General features: G+C 41.2%; 2 protein-coding genes across 4 annotated transcripts; both read left to right on the forward strand.

Annotated features, from left to right (window-relative positions):
- The first annotated feature begins 224 nt into the window (after positions 1-224).
- Positions 225-10,197, forward strand: LOC119898067 (matrilin-2-like). Of its 3 annotated transcripts, none has more exons than XM_038712213.1 (13): positions 225-368; positions 2,631-2,851; positions 3,016-3,588; positions 3,705-3,827; positions 4,274-4,396; positions 5,437-5,559; positions 5,942-6,064; positions 6,412-6,534; positions 7,253-7,375; positions 7,469-7,879; positions 7,990-8,142; positions 8,640-8,732; positions 9,910-10,197. In XM_038712213.1, the coding sequence occupies exons 2-13, from the start codon at positions 2,725-2,727 to the stop codon at positions 9,963-9,965; spliced, it is 2,151 nt and encodes a 716-aa protein (XP_038568141.1). In that variant the 5' UTR covers positions 225-368; positions 2,631-2,724; the 3' UTR covers positions 9,966-10,197. The 3 variants fall into 3 exon arrangements, with proteins under 3 accessions (XP_038568141.1, XP_038568143.1, XP_038568142.1); XM_038712214.1 differs by having other exon boundaries at positions 237-368; positions 2,692-2,851; XM_038712215.1 differs by lacking the exon at positions 7,253-7,375.
- Positions 10,198-10,516: 319 nt separating this feature from the next.
- LOC119898069 (calphotin-like) lies at positions 10,517-19,338 on the forward strand. The gene is made up of 4 exons (XM_038712216.1): positions 10,517-10,891; positions 14,576-15,778; positions 17,776-17,841; positions 18,074-19,338. The coding sequence occupies exons 1-3, from the start codon at positions 10,804-10,806 to the stop codon at positions 17,835-17,837; spliced, it is 1,353 nt and encodes a 450-aa protein (XP_038568144.1). The 5' UTR covers positions 10,517-10,803; the 3' UTR covers positions 17,838-17,841; positions 18,074-19,338.
- The last annotated feature ends 458 nt before the right edge of the window (positions 19,339-19,796 follow it).

Genomic DNA, 19,796 nt, shown 5'->3' on the forward strand with positions numbered 1-19,796 from the left:
GTGAGCTCATGCCCACTCCATCTAGATCTTAATATGAAATGTGTAAAGACTTTGAAGACGTAAAATGAAGGGGTTCATTCCCAGCTTTATGTTAGAAAAAGTATCCCCAGAGTTACCAACAAGCTGAGCCGAATGAGAGGCATTTCCGTGGTTGGAAGAGGGGGAGTAAACACCAGAAACAGAGAGTGGATGGAGTAAGGGGCAGAGCAATGCAAGTGCCGAGTCAGATACAAAAAGACAGGAGGCTGGGATATACGCATGTTTACAGTCTGGAGCACCTAGATTGACTGCGTCTTCCTGAGTCTTCCTCTCTTGGCAGTTGGGTTTTATTGAGAAGGAGCTGAGGAATTGTTGGTTCTGATAACAGGGTAAGTCATTTTCAGTTTATTTTCCGGATTGCGTGACTGTGTTTAGCTGATGGAGCACTACAGGCTCTGCTTGCATACTGATTTGTTTTCTTTTGTTGTTGGAATAACCACTGACATAAGTGTTTCTTTTTTTAACTTAAAAAAAGACCTGGTAAGTGGAATCACCAGCTGCCACCTGTACTCTGTGTTTACTTCATCATCTTAGTTTCCCTCACCTGCATCATGAAAAGCCATCAAAGACAGGGAATTTGCAAAACAGACATGAGGTCCCATAAAACAGTTAGGTACATGCTGTTTTTGAGTTTCATAGTAAACACACAGCCTTGGCTTAAATTCATGAGGAAATGTGAGACGGGTTGCTCTTCCCAACATTTTATTCACGTACTCACAATGTTTATGTCACTAATAATTCACATTTAAAAGAAAATGTAACGGATAATTATGTTTCCATGCTTTCTTTGCCACTGATGGATTTGGGTCTTTTTAAATCATCACCAGACTTAATATTTTGGAAAATGTTTTTCCAAATGGTGTACATGTTAAATAAATCATCTGGTTAAAATTGACAGTGAATGACGGCGTTATGGAACATGACGAATATTTAAGCCTGTTACTGGTTGGAGGTCTATGGGACTTGAATAGATTGTACTTGTATTTCTTTTACTGAAGAAAACTTTGTCAGACATGTGGCAAAGAGACATCAAACAGATATGAGGTCAGAGGTCAACAGCTCTGTGTGGGATGCCACTCTGTGACCCCTACAGGTCTCAGGACAGCTGCTACCATATACATGTCTTTGCAGGACTGTTCATCTGACTGAGCTTCGACCTGACTGAGCTTCGACCAGACTGAGCGCTGAGTCACTGTCATCACCCTGAACAGAGCTGAGAGAGCTGTTCAGAATTAAGCTTACATGCTTCTTTAGAACAACAATTTGTCCTATTTGAATGTGAATATATTTGCTGTTCCTACGCTGATCACAGTCAGGTTTCAGACAGCAGTGGAGCCTGCAGTCTGATTATGACAGGTAACGATGGCTCTCCTGGGGACTGGATAGGGAAACAGTCTGTGGTACTTTTCAGTCTCCTTTAAATCACTTCAAACCACCTATGCAGCAAAACATCCAAAAAACTCATTCATGTGGAGTTTTGTCGACTTCATATGATGACAGATGGGAAAGCTTGGCTCTCACGTGTAGCCAACACTCATTTAGATACAGAACCCAAAATGCAATGCTGTCATAAATTAATAAGTGAATATGATATTTTTACCATGAGACTATGTCATGTGAAATGTGCTATTTCCAGTGACTCTACATAACCTATGCGATTCTCTGTGCATTACATCTATACGCACTAAACTGTGAAATCTGAAGCTGAGCGGGTCGAAAATGCAGGAGGTGAAAGTTCTAACTTAAATGTAGAACTTAACTAGTCTCTTTACGGACACAGAGCCACTATATTTGTTTCCTACACCAAGGAGGTTATGATTTCAATCCTGTGTGGTTGTTTGCCTATTACTTAGCAGCATAACTTACAGATTTCAGTGAAAACACTATGGGAATGGCAGGAAGAATTTGGTTTTTGGTGTGGATAGCGCCACCATGTGGTCATTTGTAAAGTACATAACATTTTTTTTGAGAACCATGAACCTTATTTTTTCCTGGTTTTCTTGGTTCAAAATAAAGTTATTTTCACTCATTTTCTTAGTCAGCTTCAATCAGCTTTGTGTTTCCTGTCTATGATTTTCTAATTGATTTGAAGTGGGCATGGATCGGTTTAAAAAAGGGTAATGTCACATATTTTGTGTTTTTTTTTCATTTTGACAGCAATGTCAATCAAATCTGATCAATCCAGACCTACACAATCCAGATGATGCAGATTAGCTGAGATTTTTAGTTTGAACTTTTAATCATAGTGACTTACTTGATGTTTTTTCCAGTTAAGTTTAAGTTCAGCTTAATTAAGGATTAATTATTGCTCATGTTAGCCATGAATCTTAAAGGTCAAAATTTTATGCCATTAAGTTGGTGATCCAGCAACATAGAAATATTTTTTGCAGTAAATCAGTGGTTATGATTCTGACTTATACAAAACCCCTAGATTCCCAGACAGCGTGGAGGTGATCTCCAAAAATAATGACCACCATCAGCCAGTCAGCAGCATGGTTTCCCTTTTGTGATGCAGATTAGAATCCAGACGCAGATTTTCTTGGGCTTTTTTATACTTCCTTCTTGCCCTCTTGTGTCTCTCTTCCATGCAGGCTTCTACTTTCTGCATTGTGAGAGTATACTTCTCTACTCTTATTGTGCCTCTCTGTAAAGGCCTAAAGGCTGCAGCTGTCACCTCTTGTCAGAATGAGGTCCCTGGCCCTCAGCCTCTTCTGCCTGTTGTGCTGTAATGCAGTTCGACTGGACAGACGGCGTCCCAGACCCATTACAGCCAGAGGGCAAAATGAGACTAGTGCCCAAACCACAGCAGTGGGTAAGCAGTTGGTTACAAAAATGTGTGTTTTGCTGGCTGCACTTTTGTGTATTCTATTTAAGATACAAAGTCAAAAAGGTGTATAAAATCTACTTCATTTTGCACCAAAGTGAGTTTGCAGTGTTTGGTTCCCTGATCACAAACCTCCATGCCTATTCTCACAGAGAATCCTTGCAAACCCATCCCGCTGGATTTCGTCTTTGTCATCGACAGCTCCCGAAGCATCCGCACGAATGACTATGAAAAGGTGAAGACCTTCATCATCAACCTGCTTCAGTTCCTTGAGATCGGCTCTGATGCCACTCGGGTTGGTCTGCTGCAGTATGGCAGCGTGGTCCAGCCAGAGTTCTCCCTCAGCACCTACACCACCAAGGCAGAGGTGGAGCAGGCGGTGAGGAACATGCAGCACCTTGCCACAGGAACAATGACCGGTCTGGCCATCCAGTACACAATGGAGACAGCCCTCACTGAGGAAGAGGGTGCACGACCAGCAAACCTGCACATCCCACGAATCGCTATGATTGTGACTGATGGGCGGCCTCAGGACAAGGTGGATAAGATTGCAGCACAGGCGAGGGAGGCCGGCATCCAGATCTTTGCTATCGGAGTGGGCAGGGTGGATATGAACACTCTGAAGGCCATAGGGAGTGAGCCACACTCTGAGCATGTGCACCTGGTGGCCAACTTTAGCCAGATAGAAACCCTCATCTCTGTGTTCCAGTCCAAACTGTGTGGAGGTGATGAATCCCATCTCTTTTTAATCCTAATGTCCCACCTCACTTATGTATGTATGTGTGTTTGCACCCTTTTGTTTTAGTATCTGTGTTTGTGTTTGTGTGCATGCGTGTGTTAGGTTCGGAGATGTGTGAGGTGGTGGACCATCAGTGCCAGCACATCTGTGTGAGCAGCCCTGCATCATACAGGTGCAAGTGCAGGAACGGCTTCATCCTCAACCCCGATGGCAAGACATGTAAAGGTGAAGGAACTCCTTTTATTTCATCTAATCTGTTCTGTATAAAAAATCTATTTAAAAAGATGAGTACTCTTTTTATATTTGCACAGTTTTCATACCTCGAGGATGTCAAGTGCCACCATTTTTTTTGTTCACAAATCAGCTTTACTTTCCCACAGACAACATGACAAAAGGACAAGCTCTCTTTGTTTGACTAAAGCACTAAAATGCAGTAGCAGGTAAACATAGCAAAGACATATAGCAAAGCCAGCCAAATATTTCCCTCAGGAGCTGGAAGAGACCAAATCAGAGTTAAAAGGAGAGTGAATATGGGACAGTGTTGTGTTTACAGCTTGTCTCCACTGCTTCCAAGTGGCCAATAAACCCCCAAAACAAGTTGTTACAGGTTTTGTTCTGCAAACTCCACTGTAGATGACAGTTGCGTTTCTCTTCATGTCGTCACTCTCTAGCTGAGGATATGTGTGCTGTCGTGGATCATGGTTGTAAACACATCTGTGCCAACATACCTGATGGCTATGAGTGCCGCTGCCGTCCAGGATATCAACTCAACATAGACCTGAAGACATGCAACAGTAATAATACATTTTTCACTTTACCAGATACTCTTCTTTTCCTTCTCCATCTCTAGTGGCCTTAACCTCTTCCTTCACTTGCTCTTTTTGTTGTTTGTTTTAATGTATTCTGCATTTTGATATATTTGTCTGTGCCATACAGACCTAAACTAAACTGAACAAAAATGTTACTCAGTTGCATACACCTGTGGATATTTTTCCAGCTCCATCATTTTTCAGTAAATTTAATCCCTTGAAACAGTCCAAACCTGAATTTTTAATTTTGAGAATGCACACATAACAAGACCAGTGGGAGGTAGTTAAGTCCATCAAAATTAAAAACATGTTTTCCAGTATACCATGCTTTACTCTGCAGGTTTTTCCTTCAGGGATGTGTCTCTATTGTTTCCTCAGTCACGTGACTTAAATTACCATAAGTATACAAAACAACATTACCATAATCTTTTTTTTAAATATTTTTTCGACAATATTTACTCCTAATGGATAAAGGGCCACCTTGAGGAAGGCATGCTAATCAAAAGTGTGTGGTGAATAAAACACATTATTGCTGCTGGACTTGGATCTTCAATCCAAATATGAGCCAGCATTCTTCCCACCACTGATGTCCCCCCACCCACTGTTGGAAAATTTCCCTTTTGCTCCTCTGGTGAATGTTAACAGAAAGTAAAGTGGGGGAGATTTCCTGAAGGAAGTGTGCTTTTGCAATCATCAGAGCAGCTGCTGAAATGTGGAGGTGTATCCAGGGTGTCACAGTATCAGCGAATCGAAACAAGAATGATTATTTTAGAGTGAGTTAGATTTTTGATGAATGGAGTATAGATTTCTCTTTTGTCACATTTCTTTTTAAGCTTTGAGTATTTTGTTCTTGTATTCTTGGAATATATGTTGAATACCTCATGCATTCTGAATAATTTAGGGAAAACAATAGATATTCTACAGCTACAGTACTAGTAGTAGAAGATGTCCCGATGTTAGAGACAGCAGAGGTATTATAGTATGAGCAGAAGTAATATTGCATTAATAGGATGCATCCTCCTCAGAAATAGACTACTGTGACCTGGGGAACCATGGCTGTGAGCACGACTGTGTCAGCGTTCCAGAGTCCTACTTTTGCAGGTGTAAGAAGGGCTACGTCCTCAATCAGGATGGCAAGACTTGCAGCAGTAAGTGCTTATATCTTGTGGTAATCAGGTAAAACACAACAGCAACGGCTAAGCAGATAGATGCAAGTCGAGACAGGTGACACAGATTTGCGTTCTTGCACAAATGAGAGCCACTGAGATAGAGGAAAATAAAATAGGACGCAATGAGATGAGTTGTTATTATTAATCAAACATTGTTTAGAGCTGCACAACAAAGCTTAGTTGTAATGTGTGAATTGCTTATTATTTTTATCAAATAATTGGAGATTGTGATATTTCCAATTCACAAATAACAATCTTGGCCAGAGCAGGAACCAACAGATTCCTAAATTTGCTTCTTTTCTCTTACATCTTTTCTTACAAATACTGCTTAATCCTGCTTGTCCTGATAATCTTCCCGCAGAGATTGATCACTGTGCTGTTGGCAGCCATGGGTGTGAACAGGAGTTCATGAATACAGAAGATGCCTGTGTGTGTAAATGCAGGAAAGGCTACACGCTCAGACCTGATGGGAAAACATGCAAGAGTAAGTGTCCATTGCTTCTTTCCTCATATTGCTGTGTGATATGTGTATTTTAAAAAAGACTCAGAGTAAGACATCTTTCACAGTGATTTATTGATTTACATCATGTGTATGCTGTAAATGTGTGCTATATACATCAATAACTATTGTAGACCTGTTTTTCATGAGTCCTGGATTTTCGTCCGACATGACTGGAAGCATGTTGACTGTAGCACAAGAAGAAACTTGATAATGAACCCAGACATGATACACGTAATCATGGTGATAAATACTTTCCATGGGTCAGACTGGATGGCAGTTAAGAGTTATTTTATTTTCTCAGTTATTACTCTCCTGAATGTTTCCTGCAGAGATAGACCATTGCGCTGATGGAAAACACGGCTGTGAACAGGAGTTTATGAATACAGAAGCTTCATGTGTATGTAAATGCAGAAATGGATTCACACTCCGACCTGATGGAAAAACATGTCAAAGTGAGTCCATGCTCATTCATTCTCATAAGTATTTAGTGACCTGCAGCCAAAGGATATGATGTGTGCATTCAGACACACTGATTTGATGGGATACTACAGAATAGAATTGCCATAAAATAGATGACATTTATTAAATAATGTAAGATTTGTTGCAGTGAGTCTTTTTACTTTTTCTGTTGTGAGTGATTCAGTGTGGAGGCTTCGGAATAATTTTCATATTTTAAATATTTGAATATTAAACTGCAGATAAGTAAAGAAAAGCATGACTTCAAAGTAGTCTTGATCACACATTTGGCATTACAAAAAAAACAACGTAATTGATATTTGTGTGAGGCAACGTGGACAAAGTTCCGAATATAATCTTTCATCAGCATCAAATGCTTCAAATGTCCTCTGTCCTGGTATTTACACGTTACGTCATGTTGAATGAATTTTGAACTATTTGTGAGGTCAGTGTTAATCCTGGTGCTCAGAAAAAATTCTGTTTCCCTCCCCTAGATTAAGGGGATATTCTGTGTTTATGTTTACCACCATGCTTCATTCATATCTTCAGTCTGTTATTATTCTGATGACAAAGACAGAGCACCTAAAGTTACAATATTGCGCATTGTAATTGTAATCTGGCCAACAACTCTGAGCCGTTCACATTATATAATATAAATAAAAAAAACTGGATTCTTAATGTGCCACAGCAACATTTCTAAAATTCAACTCACAGGTCTGGATCTGTGTCAGACAGTGGACCATGGCTGCGAACACCAGTGTGTCAGCACCACTGACGCCTACATCTGCAGATGTTTTGAAGGATTTATGTTGGCTGAAGATGGGAAGAGCTGTAAAAGTATGACCTCAGCTTTATGTGATATAGACCCTCTCTCTCGGAATTTAAGTAAAAATACATAAAACATGTATTTGATGTCCTTGTTTCTGACAGAGCCCGAGTGTGGCGATGGAGTCATGGATCTGGTTTTTGTAATCGATGGCTCTAAGAGTCTGGGCCCTGCCAACTTTGAGCTGGTCAAGCGATTTGTAAAGGGCATTGTGGACTCGCTGGACATTTCCAGGACAGGCACACATGTTGGCCTTCTTCAGTACTCCACCAAGGTCCGCACAGAGTTCACCCTGGGCCAGTACACCACAGCGCAAGGCATCAAACAGGCTGTGTCCCGGATGCAGTACATGGGGAGAGGCTCCATGACTGGCTCAGCCTTACGTCACATGTTTGAGTTTAGCTTTTCAGCTAAAGAAGGAGCAAGGCAGAACATCCCACATATCGGCATTGTGTTTACTGATGGGAGATCACAGGATGATGTGTCCGAATGGGCTACTAAAGCAAAGAAATCTGGTAGACGTATTATCCTGCCTTGCCATTCAGATGCACTACAGTTTTTTAATCAAACTAAGTTCTTTCTAAAAGGTGTTTCCAGTCATTATCTTGTTTTCTGTTACTTTCAGGGGTCACAATATATGCCTTGGGTGTTGGCAAAGCCATTGAACAGGAGCTGAGAGAAATAGCTTCAGAGCCTGATGAGAAGCACCTTTTTTACGCTGAAGATTTGGAGAACATGGGGGAAATTACAAAAAAGCTCAAGTCCAGGATATGTAAAGGTACTTCCATTGCCTGAACTTGCAGTTTGTCAAAAGACACTTCAACCCACAAAACAGGGACTCTAATTGTGTGAAAGTGCTCCTAATTAAAATCTATAAGAAAGTCAGTTTACTATTTGCACTGTTTTGCGCCATTTGATCTAAAGCTCAATCCTACAAGGCAGTTTCTTGAAAATATTCAGTGAATACTTTCTTCAATTGCTTGGCAACACTGCCACCTGCTGCTGTTACGACGATCGATAATTTGAGTAATGCTGTACATTTTTTTATGCAGCAGCACTGTGCAATTCTCCACAACACATACCTCATCTGTCCTTTGTGCACTCCTAACTGTGTCCCACCCATATCTACTACATTCTCTACAGGCAGAGACAGGAAGGGAAGCAGGGAAAGATTAGAGAGATAGGGCGAGGAAAAGTGTGAGATAGGGAAGGGGGGGGGATAAAGAGAACCGAGCACAGGAAGATCTTCTCATCTCATTTATTCTTTCCCCACAGACAAACCATCTGATGAAGACATGTGCCAGTGTGAGAACGTGATAATGTTTCAAAGCCAGGTCACTGAGAAGCTGAAAAACCTGTTAGAGAATAATATCCTTTTGACCGTACAGTTGCACTAACATTCAATATGTATTTTTTTGTGGTGATCTTTAGCATCTATCAAAGAATCCTCCAGAGCACATAAATACAAAGCTACATGCAACGAATCAGTGTTTAACTGTTTAATATCAATAGAAAAGTACAGTTTTCAGTCTAGGCTCTCACTCTATGAGCTTCTCCAGGGCAGACTGTGCAATGCTAGTGAAGTGACTAACAGTGCAGATGAGTGCAAAAATGATTCATGTGTCAGCTGTGCACTGTGCTGTTTGTAACCTTGGAAACAACACTGGAAAATAACACAGCATGAAACTATGGATTTTCAAGTCCTATAACATTAATGATACATTTCAAACCCTGGTAAACGCCATGACATGTCTCCTGTATTATAATTTTAGAAACAAATGTGTAGTAATAATAATAATAATATTAATAATAATAATAATAATAATGTAATTGGTTCTGAAAGAGTGGACAAGGGCATAACTATACATTAGACTAAAGTGAAGGAATAATAACATTAACTGTAGACAGTTTCTCAGTTTATATTACTTTGTTAAAGTTAAAACTGAATCCACATTGAATAACATATCTAAAGTGATAACTTTTGAGCTCTCCCATGAATCCTGATGTGTTGTTGATGTGTAGTATGAAGGTAAAACAGTGGCTTGAGCTCTCCCTTTTGCTGGAGAAATGCCATATCAGTAAATGGGAAGAAAATATGACCTACAGTATATATAAGTCTATACATGACACATGAAACAGTGTCATGGTTTAACTGGCAAATGATTACTATGAGCATCATTTATGGACAAAAGAAAGGTTGAATGAAATCATTTGGGGAGGCACACCTCAACCAAGAGGTGCAGAGATGTAACAAGAGACATGTGACTGGGCCTTCACACAAAAAAAGTCATCTTCTGTGGTGACTTTAAATTTTTTTAATCAGTAAAAAAGTTTTTATTTCACACTTGCTTTGGCGATGTAAACGTCTGTTTCCCATGTTAATAAAGCCAATTACAACTGAATAGAATTGAGTTTTAAAAAACATGAGGTTATTAAAATGTAAATTCTCTTTAAGATAAGATAAAGCAGGTCTATACAAAAGAAATTTCCAAACTTGGTAGGTTGCCTTTTCAGTTGTACCTGCATCTTTTCTTAACATGCCTACTTGAAGCCATGTCAAAGAAGCTGGAGACACTCGAGAATCAACACGTGCGCAAATGAAAGGCTCGATGAGAGACTCGAGCATCCATCCTCTGACCTGCAGTGTAGCATCAGCAGGAAACCTCTGATCCTGCTCAGCAAGCTGCACTAAAACATATGCAAATGAAATGCTTTCTACTGCTATTTAAACACTTTGTATACAACAAACTTTTGTCTGTAATGTTCTTTTTTTATGTAATGCAAAATCAACTCTTTGCACAGTAAACTGACAAATAAACATTTTACACATTTATGGTTTGTTTTTATTAGACTTTATAACCACTGTAGGGGATATTTAAACAATCTTCACACCATCAGTGGTACTTAACTATTTGTCAGAACAGACAAAGATGTATGTAAGCTGTTCAGTCAGTAATATCCAAACTGCATACTTTCACAGACTCAAAAACAGACTCTATGCAAAAATATATACTACAAACATTGTACATGTGCTACCCTAAACATTACCACCAGGTGGAGGATGTCTTCCAGAGGGGACACTCCTATAAAGGGGAGGACACTCACTTGAAGCACACATGTTTGCCTCCCCCTCCTTTATGAATAGTGTGACTGTGAGCAGGGGACAGTCAGGGAACATTCAGCAGTAGTGCCTGCACTGCTTAGCCTACATGTTCACTGCAGATTTTTGTTTGGGGCACGAGGGCAGCAGACCATGCATAAACACACAGAGAGACTAGGGGAGATAGTGGTGCCCAGCTACTCTTAGGAACTGAAGAGCTGTAGCTGCCCATGCTTTCACTGCTAGACAGTGTCTGTCTTTGCTAACAGAGAGCAGTGGGAATTGTGTTTGTTTCTATCATAAGTTTTTTTTTATTCATCTCAACTCTTTTTTTCAAACATGGGGTGTTCCTCCTCCAGTGCACAGACTGTTGATCAAGAGAAAAGACCAGGCACAAAGCCAGAGGAGAGCAATGGAGACACAGTGGGTAAGCAGTGATCAAGTGTTTTAAAGTGTCATTTATTTTGGCACTTCTGTGTGCTGTACCTGGTGAGTATGAGCTGTACTGTTTTTTAAATACACAGCACAGTTAAATGCACAGTTTCCCTTGTCACTGTTACTTTTATTGAGTCAAGTCTTGCTGAGGTGTGTGTGACTGCTGCCGGTTGGTCTGGAACACTGTGTGCTTTCTGACTCTGCTCTGCTGCACAGCATACTACAGTACCTCATGGAGAGAATTGCTCATGTTAACACGTTTTCTCTTCAATGCTCAGAAGTGGTTGGCTTTTCTTTCTTGACGTCCATTATTACAAGTATGTTTTGTTTTTTTAAAGCTGTAAACTGCCTTGCATGATTTATTGATGAAATGAGACACAAGAAGGAGTCTTGACTCCTTACACAGTATGATCAAGTTTAATTCTCAAAATCATTTCATAAATCTAATAGGGCGTTTATGTGTAGATGGACCTAGACTGGTAGAACTTAGCAAGCACTGCGTACAACCTCTACAGTAGCACTGTGTGAAAACCAGCTGGGAGTGTTTAGCAGTCCATCTGCAGCCCCAGGCAAGAGTTGCAACTTTACCTGTGTGCTGCCACTCTGCATTTGTCTGATTTGAGAGATTTGTTAAGATATTTAGCTGATGAGACTGATGACACCCAAAAAATAGTGTGCACCTTCTTCATGCTTCCAAAGTTTGGATGCAAAGCTTTAGATTATCATCTGTGAATGCATGATAAGGAGTGTTGGAAAGTCGCTCCAGGAATTTAAAGCTCACACTAAACAATGGAGGAAGATGATGGGCTAGGAGGTTCATGCCCTTTTGAAAAGAACCCAAATGTTTTCAGAACACTTTGAAATTCCTCTGCATGGGACATTTTGCATCTTAAGGAGGTGGTATTATGCTTTTTGGCTTTCCCCCTCTCCTTTATTGAGTTATATACCTTTTTTTGCATGTAACAGGTTTGCAAAGTGAAAAAGCCCAAAGTCCAGCCCAAAGGGAGTTCCCATCTCCCACAGAAAACTCTGCTCTGAACTGCCTGAAAACAGATGGTTTGTAGTCCAGCCATTTCCCTTTCATCCCTGTGACATCACAGTGCCTCATATAACGCTCGCCAAGCGGCTAATCCGACACCCCCTCAAAAACACCGGTGGAAAAACATTGAGCTGCAGCGCACAGCTCTCCTCTCCCTTCCCAACACTAGCTACCCTCCAGGCAGTCAGTAGACATAAAGTTGTTACTGTGATGTAGAGACAGAGCTCGGTTAAAACTTTATGGGTGAAAGATACTTTTGTTACAGTTTAATAACTCCGAACTCTTGCCCCAGTCTATGTTGCCAAGCTGGTCGGCAACATGTAGCCTACAGATGAATCGAAGCTGTTTACCGGCTTCTCGCTGACCCGCTCCTCTCTGCTTCTGATTGGCTGGTAGTCCTTAACTAGGAACTGCGCATGTGCAACTCCCAACAACGATCATTTAGAGACAAGCTAAAACGAAGCCTTCAACACACAGGGTGAAAGAGGAGCTGCAGCAATGTGCAGTATGACAAAAATATATGGTGTTTTTTGAAAATTAAACCATGTAAACCTGTTCTGGTGCAACCCCTAAATAGGATTTTGAACCTGAAAATGAGCTCTTTAACACGTCATGCTCTGTGTCATGTTGTCATGCTCTGTAAGTGATCACCTTGGTTTGTTGGGCTTTGCATATGGACTCTGTGTTCAAACCTGGAGACACAGTGGGTAAGACACAGGCCATGATTGTCCATTCATGGGTCCAACCTACTGGCACATGGCTATGTCATGCCAGGCACAGCTGACTGTAAAGTATGTTCTCATTGCTTCTCCCCACATACACATGACATGACAGTTACTGCCCTTGTTAGAAAGTGTTCCTTTGTGCATGTGATTGCTCAAGTTGTGTTAAAACTTTAATTTGATTAAGGAAAAGATGTGGCTTATAGTTTTTGAGCCTGATGTTGAGCCCAAATAAGTGTTATGTACTTATTATACCTGGCATAGTTCCTCTGTACTCATGTACAGCATTTCCATCTTCCACTATGTCACTGTGTGATGTTTGTGTGAGGGCATTGTCTCCCCAGACAGCCAGCTATGGTCACCTGGACGAGTCTCTTTCCAGGCTCTTACATCACCCCAGCAAGAAAACCAATTATTGTACTCTTTGAACAGGCAGGCTTCTCTAAATGTGGCTGAATGGGTGGAGGTTAAAATCTTACAGTGTACAGTCTGTCTGACAAACCAGCTGTATGCCATCCAAGCCACCACTGGTCCCATCCCCTGTCTGGGCCCCCTATCTGTCCCCCTCCCTTACCCACTATGCTCTTGGCCAGCCATGGCACTGTTGTGACTGGGATGTCTGTCATCTCTGGCTGCAAAATCATGTTGACACACGAGTCATCCATGCCTGGAGAAGCTGTCTCTGAATACACATTCACACTTTTCAACAGCAGTTCTGTCCTTTGCAGCTATGTATTCTCTGTGATTGTTGATATATGAGACAGATTTCTGCTTAAAGAACTTCTGGAGACTGATGATGAACATGTTTGAAACCTACAAAAGGAAAGCTCGTTAAGTCAAAAGCCATTAAATGATCTTACAAAACCTCTGCTTTTACACTTGTACACTCTCAACTCAAACGTGATGTTTTTAGAAATATTTCCACCCTTTCCTGTGTTACGTGTCCTTCCACTGGCTCCTTTTCATTGGAGTTGCCACGCCGTCACATTCCCTTCCACCCATCACTCTGCTCTTTTCACCACTTGTGACAGACAAATAAAATCAGGAAGCTGCAGCGTCCAAACTATCCACCCATTCAGCTATCTGAACCCTTCTGGTTCGTCTCATTTGTGAACAGTCCAGCCAGTGTTTTTGCAAAGAAATTAGCTGTGATATACTGTTCAGGGAAACCGTTTTAAAAGAAGCTTTTGTTAGGCTGTTGTGATTCCTGTAACTGAGGTGTATGTTGCAGTTCCTGACATTTGAGTTTAAGTATCCAAGCCCTCTGTTGTTCCTCATCTACTGTTATTTTCACCCAAGCCCTGCTGATGGCTTGTTCACACCCATGGTTATAAGAGCAGGGGTCAGGGAATGAGAACAAAGGTAGGCTGTCTCCCCAAAAGCAAGCAAAGCCATTCTCACGTGTATTTTATTTCCTCTGAGAATGACTTGTGTGTGGTCAGGGCTTTATACAAACATAGGCTTTTATATATTACATTTTCAACTACGGAAATTAAAGGATGTTTTCTCTAGCACGCATTCAGTGTGCCTTATTGCTTTGTTTTCTGTCTCCTGCTGTCCACGATGAGTTAATCTGCTGTTCTGCTGTGTTGTTTATTGTTTGGTGAAACAGAAATTTTAGGAATTTACAAGTATTGTCCACATGCACATATAAATGTATTGCTTTTCATAAGGATTATGTTGTGCTTATATATAAATGACACAGACATTTAGTATAGTATCATATTGAAACCAGTTAATAAACAAACACATTTTATTTAGTCATGAAATTAAGATACAGAAACATAACTGATTGATTCATGGATGGTTGAGTGTCTCAGTTAGGATGCATTTATGAACGCTGATAAAAATGGTGTCATTACAAATGTGAGAAGCCATAAATCCTAATCAAGCTTCTCTTTCCCTGTATGTACAGCAGTCAGAAACGGGATCATTGCAGAAGATGCACAAACCATCGAGGACCAGATGCAGTTGCCTGTGCAGACTGCCTTACCGGATGATCTTCAACCAGGAGCTGATGATGAGACAGAGGTCGTGTTGGTAGCCCTGGAGGCCCAGGAGGATCTTGGCTCTGGGGAAGACCTCCTGGCTCCACCTGAGCCTCAGCCAGAAACTGTCGCCCCTGCAGAACCAGCTCCAGAGGCTACTGAGGAGGCACTACTCCCTGTGGAGGAAGCTGCGCCTGTAGAAACTGTAGTGCCTGAGGCCGATTCTGAGGTCAAGGCTGTTGCTGAGGCTACAGAGGAGGCCCCTTCTGTTGAATCGGTGCAGGCAGAGGCCCCTGCTGTTGTTGAGGAGGCATCTGCTGTGCCAGCTGAGGCCGCTCCAGAGGTCAAAGCACTTGTTGAGGCTACAGAGGAGGCCCCTTCTGTTGAATCTGTTGTAGCTGTGCAGGCAGAGGCCCCTGCTGTTGTTGAGGAGGTGGCTGCTGTGCCAGCTGAAGCCTCTCCTGAGGTTGTTGGCACCCCTGATGTTGAACCTGTTGCATCTGAGCCAGCAGAGGCCCCAGTGGCTGTGGAAGAGGCCGCGTCTGTAGCAGCTGTAGCGGCTGTAGCGGCTGAGGCCCCTGCCGAAGTGGCTGCTCCTGTCAAGGTAGAAGTGCCAACTGACAGTGCTACACCAGTTACTGCCTCAACGGGACCATGTGAATCCTCAGAACCAGGAGAGGCTTCAGCACCAGCACCAGGGGCAGCCTCAGTTGAAGGTGTAGTACCAGATGAGGCTTCAGCCCCGACTGAGGCTTCTGCAACTGTAGAGGCAGCAGCGCCTGTAATAGATACAGAGCTTGCTGTAGCAACTATTCCAGAGATGCCTCCATTATCTCCTGTCAGAGTTGAGGACCAAGCTGAGCCTCAGCCTGCCGTTGAGGAGGCAACAGTACCTCCTGCTGTCGCTGTGGTGGCACAATGCCCTACAGAGGTCACCCCTGCTCCAGCCCCAGAAGTTGAATCTGCTGCTACTGAGCCAGTCCAGGAGGCAGAGGTTCCAGCATCTATACCAGCGGTTTCAGAAGCAGCCCCAGAAGCTCCAGCAGCAACTGTGACAGCTCCTGTGGTTGAGTCCACCCCAGCAGTCCCTGAAGAACCCTCAGCTCCAGTCCCTGAGCCTTCACCTGCAGGTATGAAACTCTAACATCTTTCTATTGCTTCTTTACAGTGATTTTAAATTGTTTGCTTTGCATAATCAAATAAAGAAATGATTTATTTACCCCTGTTTTTGTAATCCTTTTACAACAACAATGGAAAGACGGATAGATTCCCACAACAGTATCTACCTAGCTATTTAAAGGAGGTTTTTATTCTACACGTGACAGTTAGCACACTGCAATGAGAATGTCTGCCTTTGTTATGGAGAGTGCTTTATGTCTTGAGGGAGTTTATGACTCAGTGAATTTACTTGATATAACACAAACGTATTTCCTGACAAACCTGTCATGCTAACTTTGACTTTAAGGCATCATACCATGTTTAACATGCTTGAAAAGGCATGATTGACAAATTGTGACAGGCCAGAGACTGACCTCTACCCAAACACTGTCAGCCCTCTAAACAGTTCAGCATTGCCACTCGCTGAAATAGCTGGGAAAAATATGCAAACATGCACTAAGCATTAAGCATGTGCAAAGATAGAACAAACAATATACTGTGCACGTAGGTCATCCTTGTCCTTCACATCTCACACCAGCAAATCCGTCTTCTTGCCACACATAGGGCCAAAGTAAGATTGTTTTCTTTAAAGACAGTTTTAAAACATCACCCCCTCAAAGGTGCTGCCATTGGTAACTAAGAAGGGTATCCAACCCGCACACACATAGTTAGCAACACCAACCTCTCAGTAAACCATTCAACCTCCTTTACATAGGTTCCTGTCTGTCTCCTGTGATTGGTTGGAGCTGACTGGATGAACAGGATACTGTTGAACTGTGAGGCTGAACAGATAACGCAGTGTGAGAAATAGAAAGCAGCCACACACTCTCAGAGTGAGAAATGAAGGCTTGTCTTGAGTGTGTCAATTATAGCAGGAGCATGTTGTCCGCACAACAGCGCCAGTCACGCAGCTCTCACTCATTGTACTCTATTGTGAAGTGTCGTGCCCTGCTGCGTCGAATTACATAAGTCAGTGTAAATGCTCTACAAGCCTGACTGGATTCCAGTCATCATGCAAACGTGTAAAAACATTTTCAGGGCACATTTTAAAGAGAAATTCAGCCAACCGTCATGTGTTTGTGATAACTTTCTATTATTCTACTCAGATCCTCATTCGCTTTTACACTATTGCATCAGTTGAATTTAATTTGGTGTGTGTTGTGGTCCCTGTGATTGACGATGAGTGAGTGACTGAGTAAGTGTGTGAGTGTGTTGTGGTGATGCCATTTGTTCTGTCAGTACTGTCTTTATTACAGATACAGACACGGCAGTACTGTTTTACTTGCCTGGCTACAATATGTGAAATGTTACTCCTTTTCATTACAAAGTGATTCTCTGATTAAATTCTTTGAGATATTCAAAGTATTTTTAATTGTATAATTGTAAACTGTGTATTGTACACATATTTACTGTGTACAGTTATTGACTTTATTGGGAAAGAAATGGCTATTGAAACAATTCAAATCAGTGTGTCAATTCCAACTCATTAAATGCACAGTACCTGCAGTGGTCAGTTTCCTTGCATGAGTGGCACCCTACTCTTGACTCTCAAAGAACATGCTGTACTTTCCGGGAGAGAGGCCCCGCCAGGCAGCACGTGCAGAATACTGCTCTGGTGTTTAAGACATATTGCATAACCTTTATCTGACTTTCTCTCTGGAGGCTATAGTCTGTGCATGCCAGTGTGTGTGTGTGTGTGTGTGTGTGTTGAGAGGTAAATCACTAGGTAGCCAGGTCAGCTGGACCAGATGTGGTTAAGAAGGAACATTTGCGTTTCTTTTCTCCCCTGTGATGCATTGTGACAGCAGTTATGTCTTCAGTTTGGAGATGGTTAAGTCATATGTCAGACAAGCTCAAAGTGTCCTCAGCATGAAAGACTGCGACTCAGCTTGTATTGAATAAAAATCTCACGTATTGATCTCTTCTTTTGTGTGTGTGTGTGTGTGTGTGTGTTTGTGCTCGCACGCAGTGGTGTCTGCAACTGAGGCCTCTCAGGATACGGAGAGTGAGAAAGCCAAAAAGGAGGATTGAGTGGGTAAGAGCACAACCGCAAACCACATTTTAACCCAGTGCAAATACTGCAGGATCAGTTTTTGTAAAAACTGGGCGCATGGAGCAGAAGAGTGAATTTTGATTCAAAAGAAATTTAAACAAAGTTGACAGTTAATGTTTGCTAACTTGCTGTAATAAAAACACTGAATACGAAAAGTGGAAGTGCATGTCAGATGTCTTAAGATCATCTCACTCTATTCTTTATCCTCTTATAGAGAGAAGAGATTCACCAAAAATAACAAAAACCCCAAAGCCACCATTGTGAGGCAACTGGAAGAAAAAGAAGATAAAGAAACAAACGCTACATTTTCAGTATTGTCTCATCAGCGCTCACCAAACTGTAAACCAGATCTATTAATAAGCATGGTGCCTTAATAACATGTCATTTAGGAAAGATCAGGATTTTTCCTACATTTGTAAATATAAACCTTTAAGTTTTTCTACTGAGACCTTAAGTGCCTGGAGCAACACACTCTACACACAGGCTTATGCAAAGAAAATGCCTTAAAAACACTTGGGACAGGTTACATGAGACAAGAGGGTGCAATGACATCTTGAAATATGTGAACTAGGGAAGCATGCTTGCTAAGTGAATCCTTGACTATTTAAAATAGCTGCTTCTGTGGAATACAAGCCAAACACAACTGTGAATAAAATTATGCAAAGAGGTGACAAGAGGAGAAATACCAAACTGGTTGGATGAACAACAAATGGCTGGGTTTACACTGCCAGCTTAATTGCAATTTTTTTATCACCTATATGAAATTGACATTTTTGTTTGGTGTTTACACATTATTTAATTGCAGCCTTGCTAATAAGGGTAATTTAATTAATATGAATGACAGTACTAAATGTTGAGTAACTACTGTAAGTTAAATCCACGTTTCCTTAAAAATATCTCTTTGATATCACTTTATTAGATTCCATGAATAAATGTTTTTGTTTTTTTAGTAAGGAATAAAAAATGCATGCAGATGATCCGAAGCACATGCAAAAGAGTAGAACTGACATAATGAATCACTGCCAGGCTGAGGTTGCAGATGAGTACTGATATGTCATCTTGCTGTTCCATGAAGCCATTTTGTGCAACTGTACTGTAGCTGGCAGATGTTCTTAAAATTCTCCTCCTGAAAATAAAGGCATTTCCAAATATATATTTATAGGCATCATTAGGCCTTGCTACGCTGATGTCATGTGCACATTGGTTTTGGTTTAAGAGCACAGTAGAAGATCACCTAGTGGACATGATTTTTACATTATCATTAGTTCTACATGCCGTGTTTAACAAAAATGTAGGAAAAACTGTAGGTCTTAAAAGTTATTTTAATTGTGTAAGATGTGATTGACGTTGTGGGGACACATTTGTTTTTATGTCTGACAACTTTTTTCCATCTCGGTTTCTCTGTAATATATCCATTTTCTGAGCTTTGTGTATGATTCTGCTAACCTAGTGTACAGAATAAAAGTTTACCCACTAAAATAGGTGCTTTTTTTTTTAAATTAAAGGGGTCTGTGTTTTAATGTGTGACAACTAGCTGCTGATGAGTGACAGTAGGCCACTGACATTATCCAAACATACAGTTTGGAGTTGTGTATTTGGACCTGACCCCACATTATCTCTCATTTCCCATGTTTGAGATGATGCCACTCACTTAATATTATACTGTATCATTCACATAATGCAGTGTGTGACCCTGGAGCAGCAAGGTGAGCAATCATTTAAGAAAACATGAATGTTCTTAACATTTCTCATTACTTAACAGGCACATTGAACAATGAAGGCTGGATCAGCTGATTTAGACTAGACTGAAGGAGCTAATTATTTTACTCAGCTGATGTGTTGTTTTAAAGAACAAAAGTCACGTGGATGCCCTTTCTTTAGAGTGTTTAGGATGATTTTTCTGTCAAGTCAAATGAACAAAATAATATTTGCAATGA

Source organism: Micropterus salmoides, unplaced genomic scaffold (assembly GCF_014851395.1).
Source record: "Micropterus salmoides isolate LMB-PRFRI ecotype aquatic unplaced genomic scaffold, ASM1485139v1 Ms_hic_scaffold_11, whole genome shotgun sequence".
Lineage (NCBI taxonomy): Eukaryota > Metazoa > Chordata > Actinopteri > Centrarchiformes > Centrarchidae > Micropterus > Micropterus salmoides.

Bases quoted from the DNA above. Each gene is read 5' to 3' on its own strand.
- LOC119898067 (XM_038712213.1), top strand. From the start codon at position 2,725: ATGAGGTCCCTGGCCCTCAGCCTCTTCTGCCTGTTGTGCTGTAATGCA. The intron at 3,828-4,273 runs GTGAAGGAACTC...GTCACTCTCTAG, and splicing joins CGATGGCAAGACATGTAAAG to CTGAGGATATGTGTGCTGTC. The intron at 6,065-6,411 runs GTAAGTGTCCAT...TGTTTCCTGCAG, and splicing joins TGATGGGAAAACATGCAAGA to AGATAGACCATTGCGCTGAT.
- LOC119898069 (XM_038712216.1), top strand. From the start codon at position 10,804: ATGGGGTGTTCCTCCTCCAGTGCACAGACTGTTGATCAAGAGAAAAGA. The intron at 10,892-14,575 runs GTAAGCAGTGAT...CTGTATGTACAG, and splicing joins GAGCAATGGAGACACAGTGG to CAGTCAGAAACGGGATCATT. The intron at 15,779-17,775 runs GTATGAAACTCT...GCTCGCACGCAG, and splicing joins CCCTGAGCCTTCACCTGCAG to TGGTGTCTGCAACTGAGGCC.